The 21,090-nt window shown below is 35.3% G+C and overlaps 1 protein-coding gene and 1 long non-coding RNA gene across 7 annotated transcripts in view; one reads left to right on the top strand and one right to left on the bottom strand.

The window, feature by feature from the left end:
- Positions 1–62: 62 nt before the first annotated feature.
- Positions 63–6,448, top strand: LOC146992800 (uncharacterized). The gene is made up of 2 exons (XM_085809495.1): positions 63–268; positions 6,265–6,448. Exons 1-2 carry the CDS (start codon positions 63–65, stop codon positions 6,431–6,433), a joined length of 375 nt encoding a protein of 124 aa, XP_085665621.1. The 3' UTR covers positions 6,434–6,448.
- A 1,109-nt stretch (positions 6,449–7,557) lies between these two features.
- LOC146992797 (uncharacterized) overlaps positions 7,558–21,090 on the bottom strand; it is a 170,910-nt gene continuing 157,377 nt past the window's right edge. For 3 of the 6 annotated variants that reach the window (XR_015039085.1, XR_015039086.1, XR_015039084.1), the window contains 2 exons: positions 8,924–9,040; positions 7,558–8,755 (listed from right to left, as the gene is read on the bottom strand). This is a non-coding gene — a long non-coding RNA (uncharacterized LOC146992797). The remainder of the gene's footprint in view (positions 8,756–8,923; positions 9,041–21,090) is intronic. The other 3 variants (XR_015039088.1, XR_015039089.1, XR_015039087.1) reach the window with 3 other exon arrangements.

The raw sequence follows: 21,090 nt of genomic DNA, 5'->3' as shown, positions 1-21,090 counted from the left end.
AGATTATAGATTCCTCTTTTTTATTATACTATAGGTGCCATCAGTACTATTTTTTTAAAAAAATGAGTATTATTTGGGAGCTCGCTGTGGTAAATTTTGATTTAGCCGTGGTTCATATTCAATTAGCTGTGGCTCATATAAAACTTGCTATAGATTATTTTTTCCTCCTTCTTCTCTGCATGCTGTACCTCATCCTGGAAAATCGGAATTTCTTCCTAGAAATCCCATCTAGGATCTACAATTGTATTTCTAGAATCATCAACAGAATGTAAGTTCTTTTATTACACACTTTGCTAACATTTTAATAATAGAAACATTAAATCTGAAATAATCAAAACACAGCAGATTACTGTAATACTATACCATTTAAATATTTTATGTATGAGCTCCAGGTTTATGGAATAATTTAACTATTTAGCTGAATGAACTGGAAATCTTTATAAACCAGGATCTTTAGACGATTTTAGCAAGATTTAAAATAGAATTTCTGCATTAAACCACTTCTGTTTTGATAATTTTGAACATTTCATACCTAGAATAAAATAAAGAAACATCTGCTACCAAACCGTTACAACACTTTATTTCTTTAAATTGCATACAGACTTATTTAAATATGCTGCTAATGCAAATTTGTATATATATTTTTAGACGGAACACATTCGCGGCTGTGAAAAGATCACCAATATCTGACAGCAAATATGATGAATCAAATCTATTTTAAACATATCTTTTTTGCACTTCATTCAACCATACATTGAACTAAATTATAAAATTCTGTAAAAATTTGATTTATATTCACAATCTTCCAGAACCTGCATTGCATTAATTTAACATATTTACTATTTTAAGTAACTTCAATTTGTAAAAACTTTATTTTACGTTTATTAATAATTAAGTCTTCAATACTAATAAATGCAAAGATGTTTAGCAGTAATTTTCTGAATGACACAATTATTTGGATAAAATCAAGAGATTTTTCTCTAATTTGTTTTCTTTACAATATTTTTGCATATTTATTTTACCTAGCGCAAAATATTGCACAAAACACTATAATAGAAAGCACCAAATCAATAATGTTTTATGGAATCTCAAAGATGCTCCTACTTGAAGTTACAGATATAATTAAAAAATAAACCAGATGTCCCCAAACCATTAAGTACATAGATGTTACATAAAACAAGTTTTTATAGTGACTTTATTCCATGCATCTATTGGTTACAGAAATGGCCTTCTATGTGTGAAACCTTTAAATGAAGAAAATATTTATGTTATGGTATTTTTTAACTTTACCCAGCATGGTTTTGCTATTGTGAATATAAACCTAGATTGCATTTCACTGGCAGCAATATTGCTCCAAGCTGGAAACATTATGTAGCTAATACACTTTCACATGTTTTCATAGTGTGTAGCTGTAAGTTACAGACATGAATGTTGTAAGAGGTGTTATTTTTATAAAAATGTAGCTATTAGCACACTTTTACATTATATCTGTAATATATTTTAAACTGGCATGACTTTTATTCTTTTAAAAATTATTTCAATATTAAACATGTGTGACAGAAATAGAAAGAAATGGGGAAATCATAATTTTGTACATGATTAACTCTCTGACTACATAAAATTCTATGTTGCTGTTTAGCGATACCAGGCATTCAATCAGAGTCTGATCATACAAAGTTTCTGTGGTTTTATCCATTGTTTATGTTCTTTTTTAAATAACTAGTTTTTATTATGCCAAAAAAAAAAAAAATAAATAAATAAAAGGCGTTGGCTGGTGAAACTGACTAATGAAGTTCAGTTTTCAGCCGTGCCTAGGGGCAACGAAAATGAAAGTGGGGATGTTAATAAAAATTTATGAAATGGCAACAAATTCACAAAAATAGTGGTGACACAATTTTATGGCTTTTCAAATGAATCTGTAGAGGGCCTGCAAGTAAAATAGACTTTGCTGTACTGTCAGAAAATGCAGGCAGAATGCTGAGTGCGGGAACATAAAACAAAAATTACTGTTGGAGGTGTTCCAGCACCATCTGCAAATAAGTAAAACTGTAGACGATGAAAACATTTATAGATCTTTTTTTTTAGTTCTTGTACAAACAGTAGATGTGGGAAATGAGTTATCACTGAATGCATGCTGTTGCAAAACAACAATAATAACATGTATTCTGGTCACACGTAACACATCCAACTTCAGTACTACGGTTTACCGTAAACCTTCATCAGTTTGCCTTCCACCACACTTTAAATCATGTCATCTGAATAAACAAAAGTTAGCTTCATTTTATTCCTATGTTTTCCGTGCTCTTCAAGTTTGCTCCTTCAAACTATCCCTTAATGAAGAACTAAATTATTTAAAAGCAATAGCTCTTGACAGGAGCTTTTCACCCAACATTATTAATCAAGCAGTTCAAAAATTCTCATCTCAACACACTAAAAGGCACACTCTTGCTTTAGGAGATTATAAAAATTTTGCCGTCATTCCCTTCTTTCCATTAACTAGCTATAAAATTGCACATATTTTGCAGAAATTTAACTTTCAGGTCGTTCATTCTCCCATCAATAAAATTTCGAGTTCCATACTCAAGGACCCCATTCCGGATATGAATTCTTGGGGTATTTATAGGATTCCTTGCTAGTGTGGTTTAATTTACATTGGCCAAACTAAGAAAGCCTTAAAATTTCGCGTCAAGGAACATGAGGCATATGTTAGAAAAAAGGAAACACAAGTCTTCTGTTGCTCAACATTGTTGTTTCCGAAAATTTCACTCTCAATTTTTCTGCTGCCAAAATTATTCAAAAAACATCTTCCATTGGAGAACTGGATTTTCTAGAGACATTTCACATTCAAAAAAATCTTTCTGTTCTAGTTAACCATCCTAATTCCAATCCATCTTTGACTTCAGCCTTTAAAGAAATTATGTTTTAGTTCTGGTTTCATCAACAGATGGCGCCACTTGCTTATTCTTGTCCAGGCTGTCTTAACCTTATCTAATCATTATATCCTATCTCGTTCATTTGCGGTTTTTCAACTCAGGATGGAGGTTCGGTAAAGCCATTGAAACTAGTCTTGTTTAAATTTTGAAAATATAACGATGATTTTTGTTGTTTGACTTCTAAATTAGTATTTGTTCAGTGTGCTATCGTTTCTTAAAAATAGAGCCTGCTTACAAAATGCGTTACTGTTGCAAAAACATAAATTAGGTTTTACCAGCTATGAATGCCTACAGTGATCAAAGATATATTTTGTCATAATCTTTTATACTTAAAATATTTTTTACAGTTTTGGAAACATTCTTTCAACTCCATGCAATTGATTACTAAATACAAAGTTTTATATGCAATTATTCTCTCTGCATACATTGTCGAACAATTGCTACATGGATGACCATAGCAGCAATAACAACTACAAAATGGAAGCCAGGAAAACGTGGAAATTAGCATAAGTATGGGATATAGTATGACGTGTTGTGGGTGTGCAAATTTTGGATCATCGAAGTTGTGCGTCAGGATTAAGTACACTTACATTCATGGCTACCAGCCACAGGGGTTCCACTGACTGCTGAGCACAAGACTAGATGCATTGTGTGGTGTCAGCTTCATAGTGCATCGACCTTTGAATGGCATAGGATTTTGTTCACGGATGAATCTCGTTTCTGTCTGTCAGGAATGACGGCCATCAATGGACATAGTGGCGACCCAGAGAACGCTACGAAACAGCCAATTTTGCCAACCGTAACGCCCATCATTATGGTTTGGGGAGGCATAATGTTTGATCACAAAATGCAACTGGTACACATTAATGGCAGTTTGACAGCGGACCGCTGTGTCATGCAAGTTGTGGAGCCTGTTGTTATGCCTGGTTGCAGTGTGCACCCAACACAGTATTCCAACAAGACAATACCAAGCTGCATGTTGCATGACATACTCATAACAGCCTGACCTGATTTCACATCCTACCCTGGCCGGCAGCCTCTCCAGATCTGAATCCCATCGAATACCTGTGGGATGTCATTGAGCATGATATTAACGAAGGACCAAGGCCGCAAACCCTGGATGATATGCTTACAGCAGTGGATGTGGCTTGGCAAAGGCTACCTCAGGCAACCATCAATGAACTCATTGAAAGCATGCCTCGCCAGACTGCAGCCTGTATCGCTGCCCTAGGTGGACATATTAGATACTGAACAAATTGATTTATAATGATTCTATGTGTCTGTTTTTTTATTCATTTGCATATCAATCTCGTAACTCTCAAACGTGCAATTTGCATAATACTATGAGCATTCTTTCTTGGTGTTGCAATTTCACTTTTGGGGAGTGTATTTCAAGATGCATATATATATATATATATATATATATATGTTTTTACAGACATCACAAAAAATATTTTAAACTGTATATGTATACATACAGCCTTGTCAGTCAGTGAGTTTTAAATGCTACTAAATTACAATGCATAAATCTTAAATTTGAGAATTATTTTTTGCTGTTTTTATATTTTTGTTTTGCAGTATGCTTTACATAAGACCTTTTGAGTTTACAGAGATGTTTTTCATTTCATAATTATTCATTTTGATACTTAAAAATTTTATGAAAAGTTACCATTATTTTAATATTTCTAATGTAATTTCAATTTTAAATTATGCTTTAATTAAAAATTTCTGCGCTATATATTTCCATAAATAAATGCAATTTTTATTATTACTGATAAAAATATTAAAATATCATGGAGAGTAGTAAGAAGTTTACAGCCTGCAGTAAATCTTAGTGGTCATAATTCCAAACACTAACCATGTCCTTGACTGCTTGATTTTAGGGTAACACGGTAATAAATCCAGTTTTTATCTATGGACTACAGGAGTGTGAGGGGAAAAAATCAAACTAAGGCATAGATTTAAATATTATTCCGAAATAAAATCAGTTTTTAAAAGATTAGGAATCAAAGTGCATTTACTATTTCGGGATTTCAGAGCGGAAAGTGTGTTGTGAGTTACCTCACTTGTCTGACAGTAACAACAGAACAAGCCCATGAAATTCATCAGCAAAAGAATACAAGATTGCACTTGTCATTGGCAAGAACCTTAAGCACCATACAGGTAACAGTATGACTTTACTCAGTTCCTCCCCCAATTTTGATTGCGAGCATACCAAGGGGGATGGGACCAAGGATCTCCCATACCTTGTCCAGACACCAAATTCTCGAGTGACTTTTGTCTCTGTACATATCTGGAGTGCCCCCATGCTGTGCAGACACTATACAGTTACAAACATCCAAGCCTTCTCAGGAATTTGAACCTGGCTCTTTCGGTATGCTAGTCAGCATCACTAACCACTATCCCGACTGGGCATCAGCCCTGAAAGTAGAAAGTTGTTACAATAAGAAATGTTAAGTAGGATAATTTAGTGCCTCTAAAGATGTTTTTGAGCTCCCACATGATGCAAAAGTATTTTATGAAATTTTTATTGAGGTTAATGTTGTTAACTGTTTCAGGATAGGATTTAGGTTTCAAGGTAGGTACAAATTTGGAACGGCTCCTTTTAGAAGATGTTATTTTGTGCTCGCCAGGAGCAGCGTTATTTTTTTTTTTTAATTTTATTTATTTATTTATTTATTTATTTATTTTAGATTATCCATTTTGTGGCAAGCACTATTATTATGTTAAATATCAATAGTTTTGATGAAGCTCGATTTCTGGATATTTTGGGCAGACATCAATTCCTAAAATATGACAAGAGAATCTGCATTGCTTAAGAAAATTTTACACCGAAATACATTATTTTGATTTCTTGAGTACTCTGAATAATAATTTTAAAATAAAATATTCCAATCAAAATTAAGTTTCCACTCAATCGTAAATTGCGTGTGACTTTTTATTAACTTCTGCTGTTTTCAAATGGCACTGGCAACTTAAAGATATTTTTAACACAAAATAGAATAAGAATTAAAAGCTTTATGTTAAATTAAGGATTTAAATAATTAAGCATAGTGCTGTGACAGGCTCCTTGATATTCTCGGTTTTGGTGCACATGCATAGATGAATTTTTATCTCTCTGTGCCCGTCAAGTTTGTCTTAGGCAATACTCTTTCAAACGAATTTTTGTCTATGGTGTTTTTATGCTCTGTAAAGTATTATTTCATTTCCCATTCAAAATCTTTCCTTACAGTGAACTAATAAATCTTAATAGTGTTATTTAAACTATAAACGTTCTCTCTGTAGGTATAAATATGTTTACTTAAAACTTATAATTGAACTTTTCTTTCAGATTTTTTTACACACCACCTCCTTTAACCACCTTATACATCCGTCATCAGTCTCGAGAGGTGGAGGAAGTTGACATTCAGTATGCTGCAGAGCAGGGCAATGATTGGTTTAACGATGATGAGAGCTTTTTCAGGGACTCTGATGATAATATTGAAGAACAAGAAAATTAAACTTGATTTTATCATTTAAGAACTTTTATAATAATCAAAGATGCATTTTTGGCTAAAGTTATATGTAATATTTTTTGAACAAATTTTATTATAAACATTTTTGCTGAAGTTATATATAAAATTTTTTGAAATTCTTTGAATAGTAGCCTCTACATTTCTAAACATAAAAAGGTTTACAACAGTTTACTCCTTTTCTTATATTAGTAGTACATTAATCTTACGATGAAAAGATTTTCTTATCTGGGATGGGCAAAAAAACTTATATCAAATCCTGAATACTAACTTTCTCCAAATGTACACACACACCAAAAAGTATGAGCAGGAGAAGAAGGCAAGATCTGTAGACATCATGTAAACAAATTTGCTCATTTTAGACTTCTGAATTCAGGCCAGTATGGAGTCAAGACAATGCAAGAGGCAGAGGCGAAGTTCATTTGTGGACAATCAATCGTACTTTAACTGCTTGTGAACTACAAAATGCTCTGTGCACTTTTACATAAATACTAATTAGCAATTAAAAATAACTGCATATTTGTTATGGGAAATAAGAAATTCAGGAAAAATAAATACAAATTATAAAATTCCTGTACAGTAAAATATTTTCCAACTTACCAAAAGACCATGTCTTAAATTTTATACACATTGCTACAATTATCAGCACAGTTTTAGTACAATGCTTATTTTAATAATGTTTATGATTTATTTCAAGTTAAAACCTATCAAATTTTATTACATTCATGAATTTCTAAACTATGTATTTCTTGATTTTAACTCTTTCCTCGTGTATTTTATTTGTTTACATGATGACAAATACATTAACTTCAAATAATCACTAAATTTTATTACATCTTTTATAACTAAATATTCAACTTAAAATTTTTAAGAACACTTCCCGGACAGCCATCATCCACACCATAGTTTGTGTGCACATCTGCATCAAAATTTGCATGACTACGGGTCATTAAGAAGTGGCAGGACAAGTTAGGACAGGCCACAATCGACTCGCTCGTTCATTAGGCAAGAAAGTGTGTTGGTCATGGTGGAGAGTAATTCAAAGACCAACATACGTGCCACTGCCTCTCAATTAAGAATGTCTCGTGCCAGTGTCCAGCATGTCTTGAATGCTTAGTCCTACCACGTCCTTTTTTCTCCTTTTTTTTTACTTAGTCCTTTTTTCTCCAAAGGTATCAGTTACCGCTCCCTGATGACTATCCAGAACGTGTGTCTCCCGCACAGTGGTTTCTGGAAGAAAGTCCCCGTGATGTTGCTTTCCCAGCTTATGTGTTGTTTACGGATGAGGCCACATTCAACAGGGATGGCGTACTTAATTATCACGATCAGCATTTGCAAGCTCAAGAAAACACCTACGGTGTGTGGCAGGACTTCCAAGTTAAAGTACGGGCAAGTTTACTCGGCGTCTGCGTATTTGAGCTGTTTCTTTTACCATCCAGGTTGAATGCCACAAATAACCTGATTCTCCCGGCTTCCTTGACGATGTTCCAGGAAATGTGAGGCGCAACACATCGTTCCAACATGATGGGGCGTCTGCTCAATTTGGACTGGATGTTCACAGCTATTTGGACAAAATCACCACCGCATCAATGGAGCTGCTACCATCAAAGAAACTCTCAGTGTGTTTGAACATGTCTGGCAATCAATGGTCCATCGGTGTCAGGCATGTTTGGCATCTGATGGTGCAAACTTCGAGCATCTGTTGTAACATTCAAGCTGTTGTACACCATTTGTATTCATGCCCAATAAATGTTTCAAACTCTTGTAACAGGGGTAAGTGGTAGAACATGTGAAAGAAAACTCTTGTTTCCTTTCCCATCTTCTAGATCCGCTACCACTTACCCCTGCCAATGACGGGCATGGGATCCTATGTAATTCTTAATCCTTATGATGAGTTCCACCTTCCCCCAGGTGTCTGTCGCAACTTTTACAGGACACCCTGTATAATTACTGAAATAATTAATTACAGTTGCCATACATCAAATGATGTCAACTGTCGATAAATAGAAGTTAATTGATTTGGACAAATAAATTATTATTATTATTTTGATTACATTAACGGACTATCAGTTTTCACTCATTATCGCGAAGTTCACGCATCTCACACTATTCTTAACATCATTTCAATTAGAACAAGCAATGCAATATTAGGTTGATATTGAAATTATTTAAAGAATTATTTGCAAATGGAATGAATAAATTGACTATAAAAACTTATATTTCTTCACCTTCGTATTATTCACCGTACTTGCCGGATTGTTAGATGGGCCTCTCAATTTCAGTCATCCAACAGAAAAAAGGGATTCAGTTCTAAAAAAATAAAATGAATAAATAGCTAGCAAATAATTTGAAATAATCAATTTCAATTTATTAATAACACTTGTATTCCTATGTAAATTAGTAATTTGGAAAAATCTTTCCCCCCCTTTTTTGGGGGGGGAATCACTAGAAAATGGGGAACAGCATTAAAACACTCACCCATCATGCCAACATAATCTCCAGGCACTTTCTTGGGATTTCTAAAGGTGAAAAGCTAGAGGCATGGAAAGAAGCCCTCATCGGATAAAGAAATAAAAAACTACCACTAATGCAGCACTAAAAGAGATGTTTTAAAACAGGTTACATCCTAATTTTGAATTCTTAATACAAAGCAGAAAAATTCATAAGACAGAAAATGAACTTCGAAAAATAATACAACATCATTTTATTGCCAGCATTTGAAAACAAACCATAAGTGGTTCTCGAACTACTGAGAGAAAAATAAGTTTCCTACATCTGTTCTAGGAAATCACGATGCATTCAAATAATGAGAAGATATGGAAAAATGTATTTTTAATCTTATATCTTAATAATGAATGCAGGATTAAAAAACACTCACAGCCTTCTCTCTTTCTCTACTAGACTACTCTTCCCAGATGTTCCTATCGGCAATGAAAAATGATTTCCATCATCTTCAACTCATATTCACCATTTTTGGCAGGAATATGAAATGACCTCAGTTATCAAGGTGTTCAAGAAGGAAAAAAGGAGGCAGTTTGAATGTGATGTCACTTTCTACATATTTCAACCAGATAATGCACTAAAAGAGAAATAATTCATTGACATAATCAACGATTACCCCTCCGATCAATAGGCATTGTATGCTACTTTAGGCCCATAAGAGGCTGAATGAAACTCCCAAGTGATACTGGGAGGTGCTAATAATTGGTACACAGTTTAAAAGTGTTTATATGGCAGAATTCAAAGCAATAAGAATGCATCAGAGTCGGTTCTAGGCTTTTTGCTGCCCGGTGCAAGCTCTGCAAATTCTAAATTCTGGCACCCGGTTTCTTCCAAAAATTGTAAAAGGTTTGACACCTGTAAATTCTACCGTCTGGTGCAACTTTACAGGTAGCACAGCTTTTGGCGCCAGCCCTGGCCTGCTTTTATTACTCAACCGTCTAGAGTGGCAAACTGTGGCCTGAAATCTTCTCATGATAACCACTTCTAAAGAAGATAAACATCCACTGGAAATGATAATGGCTGTCTTTGAGAGAATTCTGTATATATTCCAAATTCTTATCTGTGCACACAAGATGGATACGGCTTTCAGCTGGGCGTATGGCATGTTTAACAGGGGTTTCGGGGCTCTTCCTCTGTGTAGCCTCATCAGAGCCATCTCTTCACCCACATACAGGATGACCATTGAGTAAATTCAAGAACTAATTGTGACTTTGGAAGTGGAGAATGAACATCAACACTTTCTGGTTAGGTACAGGGGTTTCATGAACTGGCCACCTCCTTGATCCTGCCTTCACAGAATATTTCCGAGCCATTTGGTGGGCAACGTCGACACCAAATTTTGTTGAGTTATAAAATTATATTGTTTCTGGAAGCCTTTTTAGGTGATTATTGTCAAGCTCAATAAGACATTTTTGCTGGTTTTTCCCTGATAAACTGTCAAAATTATATCATTATGCTCCAATAACAATGTATTGTACAATGGCATTATTACCTTTTTCACAAATTCAGGTACTTCTTTCCCATTTTGTTTCATCGTTCCAGTTAAACTAGTGATCTTCATTTTTAACATTTGAGACAGATTTAGTATAGTGAAAAAATTATCCGTAATGATATTTCTTAATTTATTTTTGAAAGGTTCTATCAAATGCAAAACGACGTATTCAGACAAAGTTAGGTTTTAAGGACGTTCCTCATCTTTATCCAAATATGGAAAACCATTGAGCACGTATTTACTTTTAACATCAGCGGCAAGCGAGAACTCGATACCAAATTTATTTGGTTTACTTGGCATATATTGCATGAAATAACATCAGGCATTACAAGAAAACAGCTGTTCTTTAATATATATATATACATGCTCCTGATGTATAGCAAGTTATCGAATTTTCAATAAATTTCTTCCAAACTTCAGAAATGAAACAGAATTTATCTGTTTGAAGGTGTTCAGATCGTGTAATTTTTTTGTCGAATTGCAGAAATTTCAAAAGTTCTCTGAGTCTATCTCTCGCCATAGTATCGCGGAAAAAAGGTGGACCCCAAACAACAGATCATAGATTATCAAGATCTATATTATTTGCACCGTATATACCTCGAGCATACACAATTGATATAAAAGCATCTAGTTCGTCAAAGCTGTTGAATATTCATTTTTTCCCAGTTACCAGTGAGCTTCTTCCTGTGCACAATTTTTGATATGACGAAGCATAGCCTCATCTATAAGTAGCCTCCATGAACTAATTGCTTCCAGAAGTGATGATTTCCCAACACGTTCCATCATTTTTAACAAAAGTTCCAGAGTTCACTTCACCTGAATTTGAATCTGATAACTTTTTACGTTTATTTACACATTGTTCTTTCTTCCAGAAGTGTTTTTTCTGCTAGTACATTGTACAGGAAAATTAGATACGGTATCTTCATCCGAGGAAATATTTTCCTTACCTGGAGGTTCATATTCATCATTGCTGATTTTTTATCATTATCGTTTTTGGATTCATTTTCTCATAATTCTCGCATATATTCGAGGGCCTCGCTAACTGTTAATTTACGTATATTTCTTCCAGCCATTTTCATCTAAGATCAATTTTATCTCTGGGGGTAAACAAGGTGGCAAATATCAAACAGACACTCAAACTATCAGCAAGGCAATGCGAAAAACCAGTTGTGTAGTCATAAAGAACCAGGTGTGCCCCATTAGACTACCGCATTGGCTACAGTAGTATTGCATCACATTCCATTCAATAGTCCAAAACAAAATACATCAGAGGCAAAACAATCCTTGAATACGCTTATTTCTAGACATTGCTAAGGCTTTTGACAGAGATTTGCTGGATGCTCTCACCTACAAATTACCCGCCCTGGGCTTCCCAGGCTACGTCATCAACATTATTAATTCCTACATAACCGGTAGGTACTTCGACGTTCGCGCTTCTGGCACAAACTCCATGCTATCCAGGCTGATGTTCCACAAGGGTCCTTACTTGGACCCACGCTTTTTATTATTTACGTGAATGACATACCAACCACACACGGCACAACATTAGCTATGTAATCAGACGACACTGCGATGCTAGCACAAAGTGCATGCGTAGATCCAGTCATTCAACGATTAAAAAACTACATCCATACATTAGAGAACTGGCTTATAAAATGGGAAATTCAAGTCAACGTGGATAAAACACTGGCCATTATGTTCACGAGAAAAAGCAAATTCAAGAAAAATCTCATTTTTAAAGGCACCTCTATTCCCTGGCCCAAGCACGCCCCTTATCTTGCAGTAATCGTCAACAAAACTCTTACATGGGCCCCACACATTACATCTATAAGTATTTAACGTATCATATTTTCACACATTGTTATTGGTATAAAAATAGGAAAAGTCAAGAAATTTTTTTTCAATTCCGTTAGAACTTTTTAACAAAATCGGAAACAAAATTGCTTTTGGGTCAAAAATGATCCAATCCGCGGTTCTAGAGTTAAATACGTGTCTTTTCAAGAACATTTTTGGCTTTTCTTAGAGACCTATGTCAGATCACTTTTGAAATTGATAGAAATTTTTTCAATCTCTGCACCCAACCAAGGCTCCTTTTAAGCTTAATTTTAAATAAGAGGTAATTCTTTGAAATGATAAGTTGTTTCAAGAAATCTGTATTGAAACTGATGAAGATATCACTTGCTTCATTCTTCATAAAAAAGTGAGTTTGTTCTTTCAGAAAATCTGCTTTATTCGTTTTCTCACATTTTACAATTAAGTTTCAGACTTTTTGGAAGAAAAAGATTCTGCTTTAACAGCAGACTTGATAAAACCTAAAACATATGTAGTTTATTCGATAGATTTGTTTAAAAAGTTTTATAAATCAGTTATCAGCTCCAAGGTGTTGACCTGAATCTAATAAAAACGAAAAATTTAATTTCTGTGTTTCTGGAAAAGTTTTATAGCAAACTTGAGATAAGATAATTTATAAGTGAGTTTTTAAAAGTGAGTTTGTTCTTTCAGAAAATCTGCTTTATTCGTTTTCTCACATTTTACAATTAAGTTTCAGACTTTTTGGAAGAAAAAGATTTTGCTTTAACAGCAGACTTGATAAAACCGAAAACATATGTAGTTTATTCGATAGATTTGTTTAATAAGTTTTATAAATCAAGTTATCAGCTCCAAGGTGTTGACCTGAATCTAATAAAAACGAAAAATTTAATTTCTGTGTTTCTGGAAAAGTTTTATAGCAAACTTGAGATAAGATAATTTATAAATTTAAAAACTGTATAAAAAAATGACAAAGATGAATCTCTAATATTGCCACTATTTGGAAGCTTTGGAATTGGACGTTAAGAAATAATAATTTCCAGATACTTTAAGAATGAATTTAGCCTGGACTTTAGAATCCATTTTTCTACGGAATTTTCAAGCCATCTCCAAACTTAAGAGCATATGACTAGTTGAAATTTATCTTTACATTTAAATACCAAAACCTTAGGCTACAAAAGCAGTTCCTGGACTTTATTTTAGTTAACGGAATATTCTGTTTCAAAGTAAAGAAATTCATCTGAGCCTGGGTAAATGGCAGAAGTAACTATGACTCTATTAATGAATATTGTATAGAAATTTCCCGAAGTATTTTTGCCTTATTAACTGCAAAGCGGTTTAATGCAGTAACAATTCTGAAAACCAGATATGAAACTGGCTGCAGATAACTAATTAATCGCAGAGAACTGAAAATGTTGTTAACTAAAAGAGAGCCGAGTATTCAGAAATCAGGACAAACTCATTACACTTATCATTCTCCTTATAGTTATTTTGTTACAGGTTTAGAATCCCAACTTTTTTATTCTAAATATTACTGTGTATTTACTGTTAAATTCATAAACACTCAGATAACTCAGCCTCGCCATTATTGTTTTATTACATATTCTTATAACAAAAAGCGATGTTGATTCATAGAAGGTATTGAGTATTAATTTTCTTCCATAAATGATTGATTTATTTCATGAAATGAAAAATGTTTCCAAAAACGAATTAATGAATTTCACTTCTTTTTCTGAGACTTCATCGAATGAATCTACAAATACGCATTTCTACAGTTGCTAAAACAAAACTTATAAGTTTTCTTCGCTTCACACAAGAAATATCTCCTGCGTTTCAAACATTATTTACCTCTTGTCTGTGAAAAAGAATTCAGACTAAAAAGAACTTTAAATCTTTATTTTGGGCTACATATATTTGTATACTATTCGTAATTTTGCTTAAATCTTTTCCTTCACTATTATATAACATAATGCAAAAGGACTATTCAACAGTCAAATCCATCTGTGATTCAGTTAGTCGTCTCATCTAAGAGAATGATGCCTACGGTGAACAGCACAGACAGCTCGATATTAAGCACGCTAGGAAGTAGCAAAGGTGCACACAATACAGGACACGTCTTACGCGGGATTCACGCGCCAGCGGCCGAGTGGTAGGTTCGCTGAACACTGGTAGTTCAGTCCGAGGTTCCAATACCGCGAACAGCTGATTGCATGGGCGCTTTCGTGGGTTTTCCCAATGTGTAAGGCGTATACGAGCCAGTCCTCAACAAAACGTCCTCAACAAAGGCCTCCCCTACCCTTAGGCAAACAGCGTTCGAGCACGGGATTCGTAGCCACATTCCCCCTCCTGCAATAATCAGCCTATGTCAGGACCGGAGCTAGGCTTTTCTAAATTCCTTCATCTCTTTTTCTCTAAGTTCTAAAAGTTTCGTCGCCCCTAAATTTTGCAGACCACTTCGAATTCCCGGCCCCTGCCCTGCGTTTGCCACTAAATAGTCTAGGATGGCAAACCGTGGATAGAGTCTTCTCTATGATAATCACTTCCAGAGAAATCAAATATCGATGTTGGTATAAAGTACAAAAATAGTTTGATGTATATTGCTTTTAATATAATTATTAACTTCACAGATAAATTTTACTAGCTTTCGCATCCACCAGTGGCCGAGTGGTAAAGTCTCTGAACATTGGTAGTTCGAATCGAGGTTCAAATCCCGCGAAGGAACCAGCTGCATGGGCGTATTCGGGGTTTTCCCCATGTGTAACGTGTCTACGAGCCAATTTCCATTGCAACGTCTTCCACAAAAGCATCCCTTCCCTTTAGCAGATGGCCCTCGAGGCTTTGTCGTAATCACATAAACCCAAGCAATCCACTCAGTTTTGTGTTCATCAAATTGAGCTCCAATACTGTATTAAAAACAACAGGATTCAAACAAAGCGCATATACACTCGACTGCTGTTTGGCTGCGTATTTAACGTAAGGAAAAATAAGATTTTGCGAAAGCAATCTCGTGCAGCCATATTATACGAACGACTGCAATGCTGTGGAAGCATTAGGTTAATTTCATCAGAGAAATCTTTATTCAAACCAAATACGCACAATTTCTTTGAAGAGTTTGAATGCACGGACTGCGAAATTAAGACGAAAAATATCAGGTAAAAAATTTTTCATTTCTTTCCAGATATAGTGATATTCAGAGGCTTAAAAACAACTTTCTTTAAAAAAAAATATCTTCTCTTTTAACCTCTGGTACACATATTCATTTTCCCCTTCGTTGATTAGCATCATTCTCCCCTTTCTGATCGCATATGAGACAATACCAGCTATTTCACATAATTTCAATGATCTGTTGTTTTTATTATATCGCCATCGCACACTTAGAAACCTAAAACTCTGTTTTGTTTGCTTTACATACGCTGTTGCATTGTCTCATGCTGCTTCTCGTGATGTAGAATTTTGAGCTCTCTTAAAAATCAAATGTTTGAATTGGAATTTTTTCAGATATACAGGGTGTCTCAAAATGTCGTTGGCAAACTTAACACGCTGGTATGTCATACCATTGTAATGTTCTAATCTAGAATTTACAGCTAAGCGTGTGGAACCTTGAGAACTGATAAGCGATTAATCGCTTTAGCTCAAAGAACAGAAACTCAAGAAGGATTAATTACTCTTTATTGCTGAAAATAAAGTTCACAGATGACCCTTTCTCAGGACGTACATAAAAGCCTCCACTTTGGCTTGAACTCAAGAATACCAAGAAATAAAACTTAACTAATGCTTTGTAGTATCGTGTGGCCCCAATTTGTCAGCAACTGTGGTAGTGACTGCTACTAAGCGTAAATTTACACAGACACGTAAGAAGGGTTTAAAGCCCTTTTTATTCAACTATTAAAATAATAGCTGCGTCCACTTGACGCTCACAGACTACGCCGAGCCGGCGGTTTAACTGAAACAGAACGTAAAACTGAACAATAATGACTGGATGAATAAAATAGCGTGAACACTATCCACGAGGCTCTGAGATCTTAAACTAACCTAACCGCGTTCTAAAATACCGCTGAGATTCAGCGAGCTTACTAATTAAGCAGTTGAAGATTCATCAAAAACTGCCGAGATCCTTCAATAGGTGCAAAATTAAGTAATTCTTTTTTCCCAAATACATGCAATATCTCTCAGCTGTAAATTTGTAATGTTACTTAAGCCCGTTGACGACTATCAAAGTTTTTTTTTTTTTTTTTTTTTTTTTTTTTTTTTTGTTAATAAAAAAACACCTCTCTACTTTCAGTAACCATGTGCAGCTATTCTTTTCTCGTTTTCTTCTAGTGCATTCTGGGGATAGTTCAAAGAAAATTATTATGCAGCAAAACATTCTAATAGCTGGGGATACTTACATAATTAATAACTTGTGTCACTAGGATCCAAAAATTACATGTTCCATAATGATTCACTAGGCCAAGTGATTAAGCTAAAGAACACAAAGACTATTTACCTTAGTGGAGAAGGATGCTTTTGTGGAAAATTTGTAAAGGGAACTGTTTCATATTCACAATATGCACAGGAAACACAGTGAAAATTCCCATGCAGCTAGCACATTCGCCAGGATATAGCCCCAGCTGAAATTAGTGTTTAGTGATCTTAGCACTTGGCTGCTACTAGGTTCACAATAAGTATGAATTTTAAAAAGTTAAATTATTCTTAAATGAGGAAAAGAAAATAAATGGTGTTTGTTTATAGAATAGTAGTATATTTCTCTTGCAAGAACAGAAATTAGATATTACCATTTATGAGCTTGTACAACCATCAGACATGTGTTTTATTATAATACTTTATGCTTAATATATTATTTCATATTTTTCTTAAACATTCTTTGAATAGCATGCACTATATTACTAAATATAAAAAAATTTTTACATAAATTTTATTCCTTTCTTATATTAGCTCAAAAGATTTTCCAGTCTGGGATTAAATAAAATATGATAAGCCACTTTGGCAAATAAATGCAACTGAGGATGCTAACTTGTGGTTTGGCACTCTCTATTATGGGCACCCCTTTCCCAGGGACGACAGATCAAAATTTGTAACACCTTTCAAACCGAACCACTAGAGTAATTAGAATTTCTCTACCAATGCAGGATATTTAGCCTATGAAATGAGTAACAGAAGACTGGTTGTCCTGCTACTCACTTGGACGGCTAATGCTACTACCCTCTGGGAGAGCATACACTGCCCTTTTGGATAGTAAGTAGGCTTGGGTATTTTATACCTACGGCGCTATGACTGTCAAAGTACAGATCTCTCTCAGTACAATCAACACCCCCTGGGGCATCATTTTGAGACTGACAAACTTTTTTAAAGTTCTCAATCTTATTCTTTTCATATTGAACAGACACACAGCAAATAATATAAATAGGAGAAGAAGGTAAGTTGTTGTGGACACAATATAAGCCAGTCCATTCACTTTGGGTGACTTTTGAATCCAAACCAGTATACAGTGAAGCTAATGCCCAGGGTGCAAGTGAAATTTATTGGTGAAGAATCAGTCCTACCTTAAACCTCTGACTGGCATGGAGTTTCACAAAGAAAGCCCAAATTTCTGAAAACTGCCAAGATAAAAAGGTATTTTCCTGATTTTAATGCCAAAATGCCCCAGGTACTTTATACCTGGATTTATGCACCTTTAGCTTTTTGGACATACACTCCTCAAAAGTGAAACAGCAATACCAAGAATGCATGTAGCATCATGCAAATTACAGGAGCGAGAGTTGTGAGGTGGTTATGCATGTTAAAAATATATGTAAATGTGCCAGTCCCAATATTTACTTTATGAGAATTGGCAACAACAGTTTTGTTGTCATTCTATCCCTGTCTGGTGTGCATAGCTGTGGTTGCTTGTTCCCATGTAACCTGATATTCCCAATATATTTTTATTTGTTCGACCTGGACTATGTCATTTCTTTAACCCACGACTAATCTCGATTTTTAACACGTTATCAGCACGAAAAGCTCAAAAGGAAATGCCATTATGATCCAGGATTGAAGATCGCACCGAAGCCTAACCGCGCCGATCGCCGAAGCCTAACCACGTTGTGAATCTGAAGTGAGCTGGATAACCATCCTTTAACGAAGTAAATAAAAATTGTTTTGGTTAATTTAGCTCGATATATTTACTTAAAAAATGACATCTGAAGATTATAAAATGCCGAAACTAAACGGCGATAATTATGACACATGGTGTATACGTTCGCGTGCCGTGCTGGTGCAGAAGAGATGTTGGGAAGCAGTGGAACCCGGATATGGAATTGAAATGAATGAAGCGGAGATGAAAAAGAATGACGAAGCTCTTACCCTATTATTCCTCATAGTTGAAGATACATTTCTAGATGATAGCGGAGATTGTATTAGAGCCAGAGACGCCTGGAACTGTTTAAAAGAAATGCATACAAAATTCGGTTTGCTTCACGTACTGCAGCTTATGAGAGAATTTTTTAACATAAATATGAAGCCAAATGAGTCTGTCCAATCCTATCTAGCAAGATTAATGGACTTACATAGAAAATTAGCTAATGGTGGATATGCATTCACAGATAGAGAAGTGGCCCTAGTGATGCTGTTGGGACTGCCTAGAAGTTATGAATCGCTTATCCTAAGTTTGGAAAAAGATGAAGCAAATCTGAGAACTACAATTGTGAAACCAAGGCTACTCGTAGAAGAGAAACGTATAGTCAGAAATGAGAGTTCAGCCAAAGTGTATCATGAAGAACAAGCTCTTCACACTAAAAGTTTTGCCACTAACCAGAAGAAGCCTGCATTTGGAAAACCCATGAAGAAGTATGCAGCTAAAAGGCCAAATGAAGAAGAAACTAACAGAGGAAGAAATACTAAATGCTTCAGCTGTGGCCAGTGGGGGCACATATCTAAAAATTGTGAAGAGGCCAAATATCAGAAACAAAACAGCGCCAAAACTGCAGTTGACCTCAAGACAAACATTGCACTTCTGGCAAATGAAGAAAAATCAAGAAAAAGTAATCTGTGGATTTTAGACAGCGGAGCTACAGAACACATGACCTCTGATAAAAGAAAATTCTCAGTCCTTAAGAAGTACACATCTGAAGTTGAAGTTGCTAATTCAGAAAGAATAAAGGTCACTGGAATTGGAAATATTTCATTTTCTGTTGGAGAAGAAGACGGAGAAAAAAACATCACTATTGAAAATGTCCTATATGTTCCAGAACTAGGAGGAAATCTATTATCCATTGGTAGAATTGAAGAAAGAGGCTTAAAAGTAGAATTTGCTGAAGGAAAAGCCAAAGTAATGATAAGAATGGAGATACTCTTTTATCTGGTGAGAAAAAAGGAAGACTATACATAATCGAAGAAAAGATGGCAACTGCCTACGCTACGAAAACTGAAAGTGCCGACTTGCTGCATCGTAGACTTGGTCATCCACATTCTTGTACAACAAACAATATTGTCCCCATCGACAGAAACCTGAAATCAACAGTATTAGCAAATGAACCTTGCCAGGTTTGTATTCAAGGAAAAATGAAAAGGAAGAAATTTCCAAAAGCCGCTAGTACAAAAGCTAAACACATCCTAGAAGTTATACATTCAGATGTTGTTGGCAAAATTTCTCCCCCTTCCTTTGGAGGCTCAAATTACTTTGTGACTTTCACGGATGAATTTTCTCACTATACCACGGCATTCCCTATGAAAACCAAAAGTGACGTACTAGAAAAATTTGAGGAGTACCGTTGTATGGTAGAAAATCTCCAAAACAGAAAAATCAAATTCTTGAGAAGTGACAATGGTGGGGAATATATAAGTGGAAAGTTTGACAAGTACCTTGCTGCACATGGGATCCAAAGACAACTAACTGTACCTGACACGCCTCAACAAAATGGTCTGGCTGAAAGACTGAACCAAACATTGATAAACACAACGAGATGCTTGCTTATTGAGTCCGGAGCAGATCACAGGTTTTGGGCTGAAGCAATGGCCACTGCGGCCTATCTCCACAACAAGCGGCCATCTATGGCAATTGATGGCGATATTCCGGAGGAACGATGGTCAGGGTATGGAAGCAAAACAGACCACCTCAGAGTTTTTGGATGCAGAGCCTGGAGCCATGTTCGCTCACACTCAAGAGGAAGCAAGCTTGATTCTAAAGCTACAGAATGTGTTTTTGTGGGATATCCTAAAGGAGTTAAAGGCTACAAATTGTATGATCTGAAGAAGAAACATTTTTTCGTCAGCAGAGATGTCATTTTTGAAGAAAATGTTTTCCCTTTAAAACTGAGCAAGTGTGACAATCCTGCAGAAGAAGCTACCCTTAAAATTCAAGACTTTGAATCAGAATATCCTTTGGACCTACCTGAAACAGAAGCTCGTGACTCATCTCTAGATTATATAACTCCTGATGTAAATAACTTGGATGAAACCGAATGTCCCAATACAGATCCAATTTACCGAAATTCCGAAAGATGTCCAGACATACAGCTTGAAAATACTTCAGATTACAAAGATGAAGGCCAATCAGTTGCTCAAATACAAGACGTTGCTAATAACCTAGACCCTGAAATCGAAGTAGCAGCCAGAAACCCTACCCGTGGAAGTGAGAGAGGTGAAAAAAGAAAAACCAAAATTCCTAAACGTTTCGAAGACTTCTATCTGTACGATGCCCAAGAGGTACAACAATCTGAAGAAAAGGACCCAGTAACCCTAAAAGATGTCCTGAAATCACCCGCTGCTGACATGTGGTTAAAAGCCATGGAGGAAGAAATTCAGAACCTCACTCAAGCTCAAACCTGGGAACTAACTACAAAACCACCAGGAGCTAAGGTAATAC

This window comes from Stegodyphus dumicola, chromosome X2 (genome assembly GCF_044657685.1).
Source record: "Stegodyphus dumicola isolate Sdum_Otavi_A_Nest chromosome X2, ASM4465768v1".
Classification (NCBI taxonomy): Eukaryota; Metazoa; Arthropoda; class Arachnida; order Araneae; family Eresidae; genus Stegodyphus; species Stegodyphus dumicola.
The sequence above is the reverse complement of the archived record's forward strand: the minus strand, read 5'-3'. Positions and strand labels throughout refer to the sequence as shown.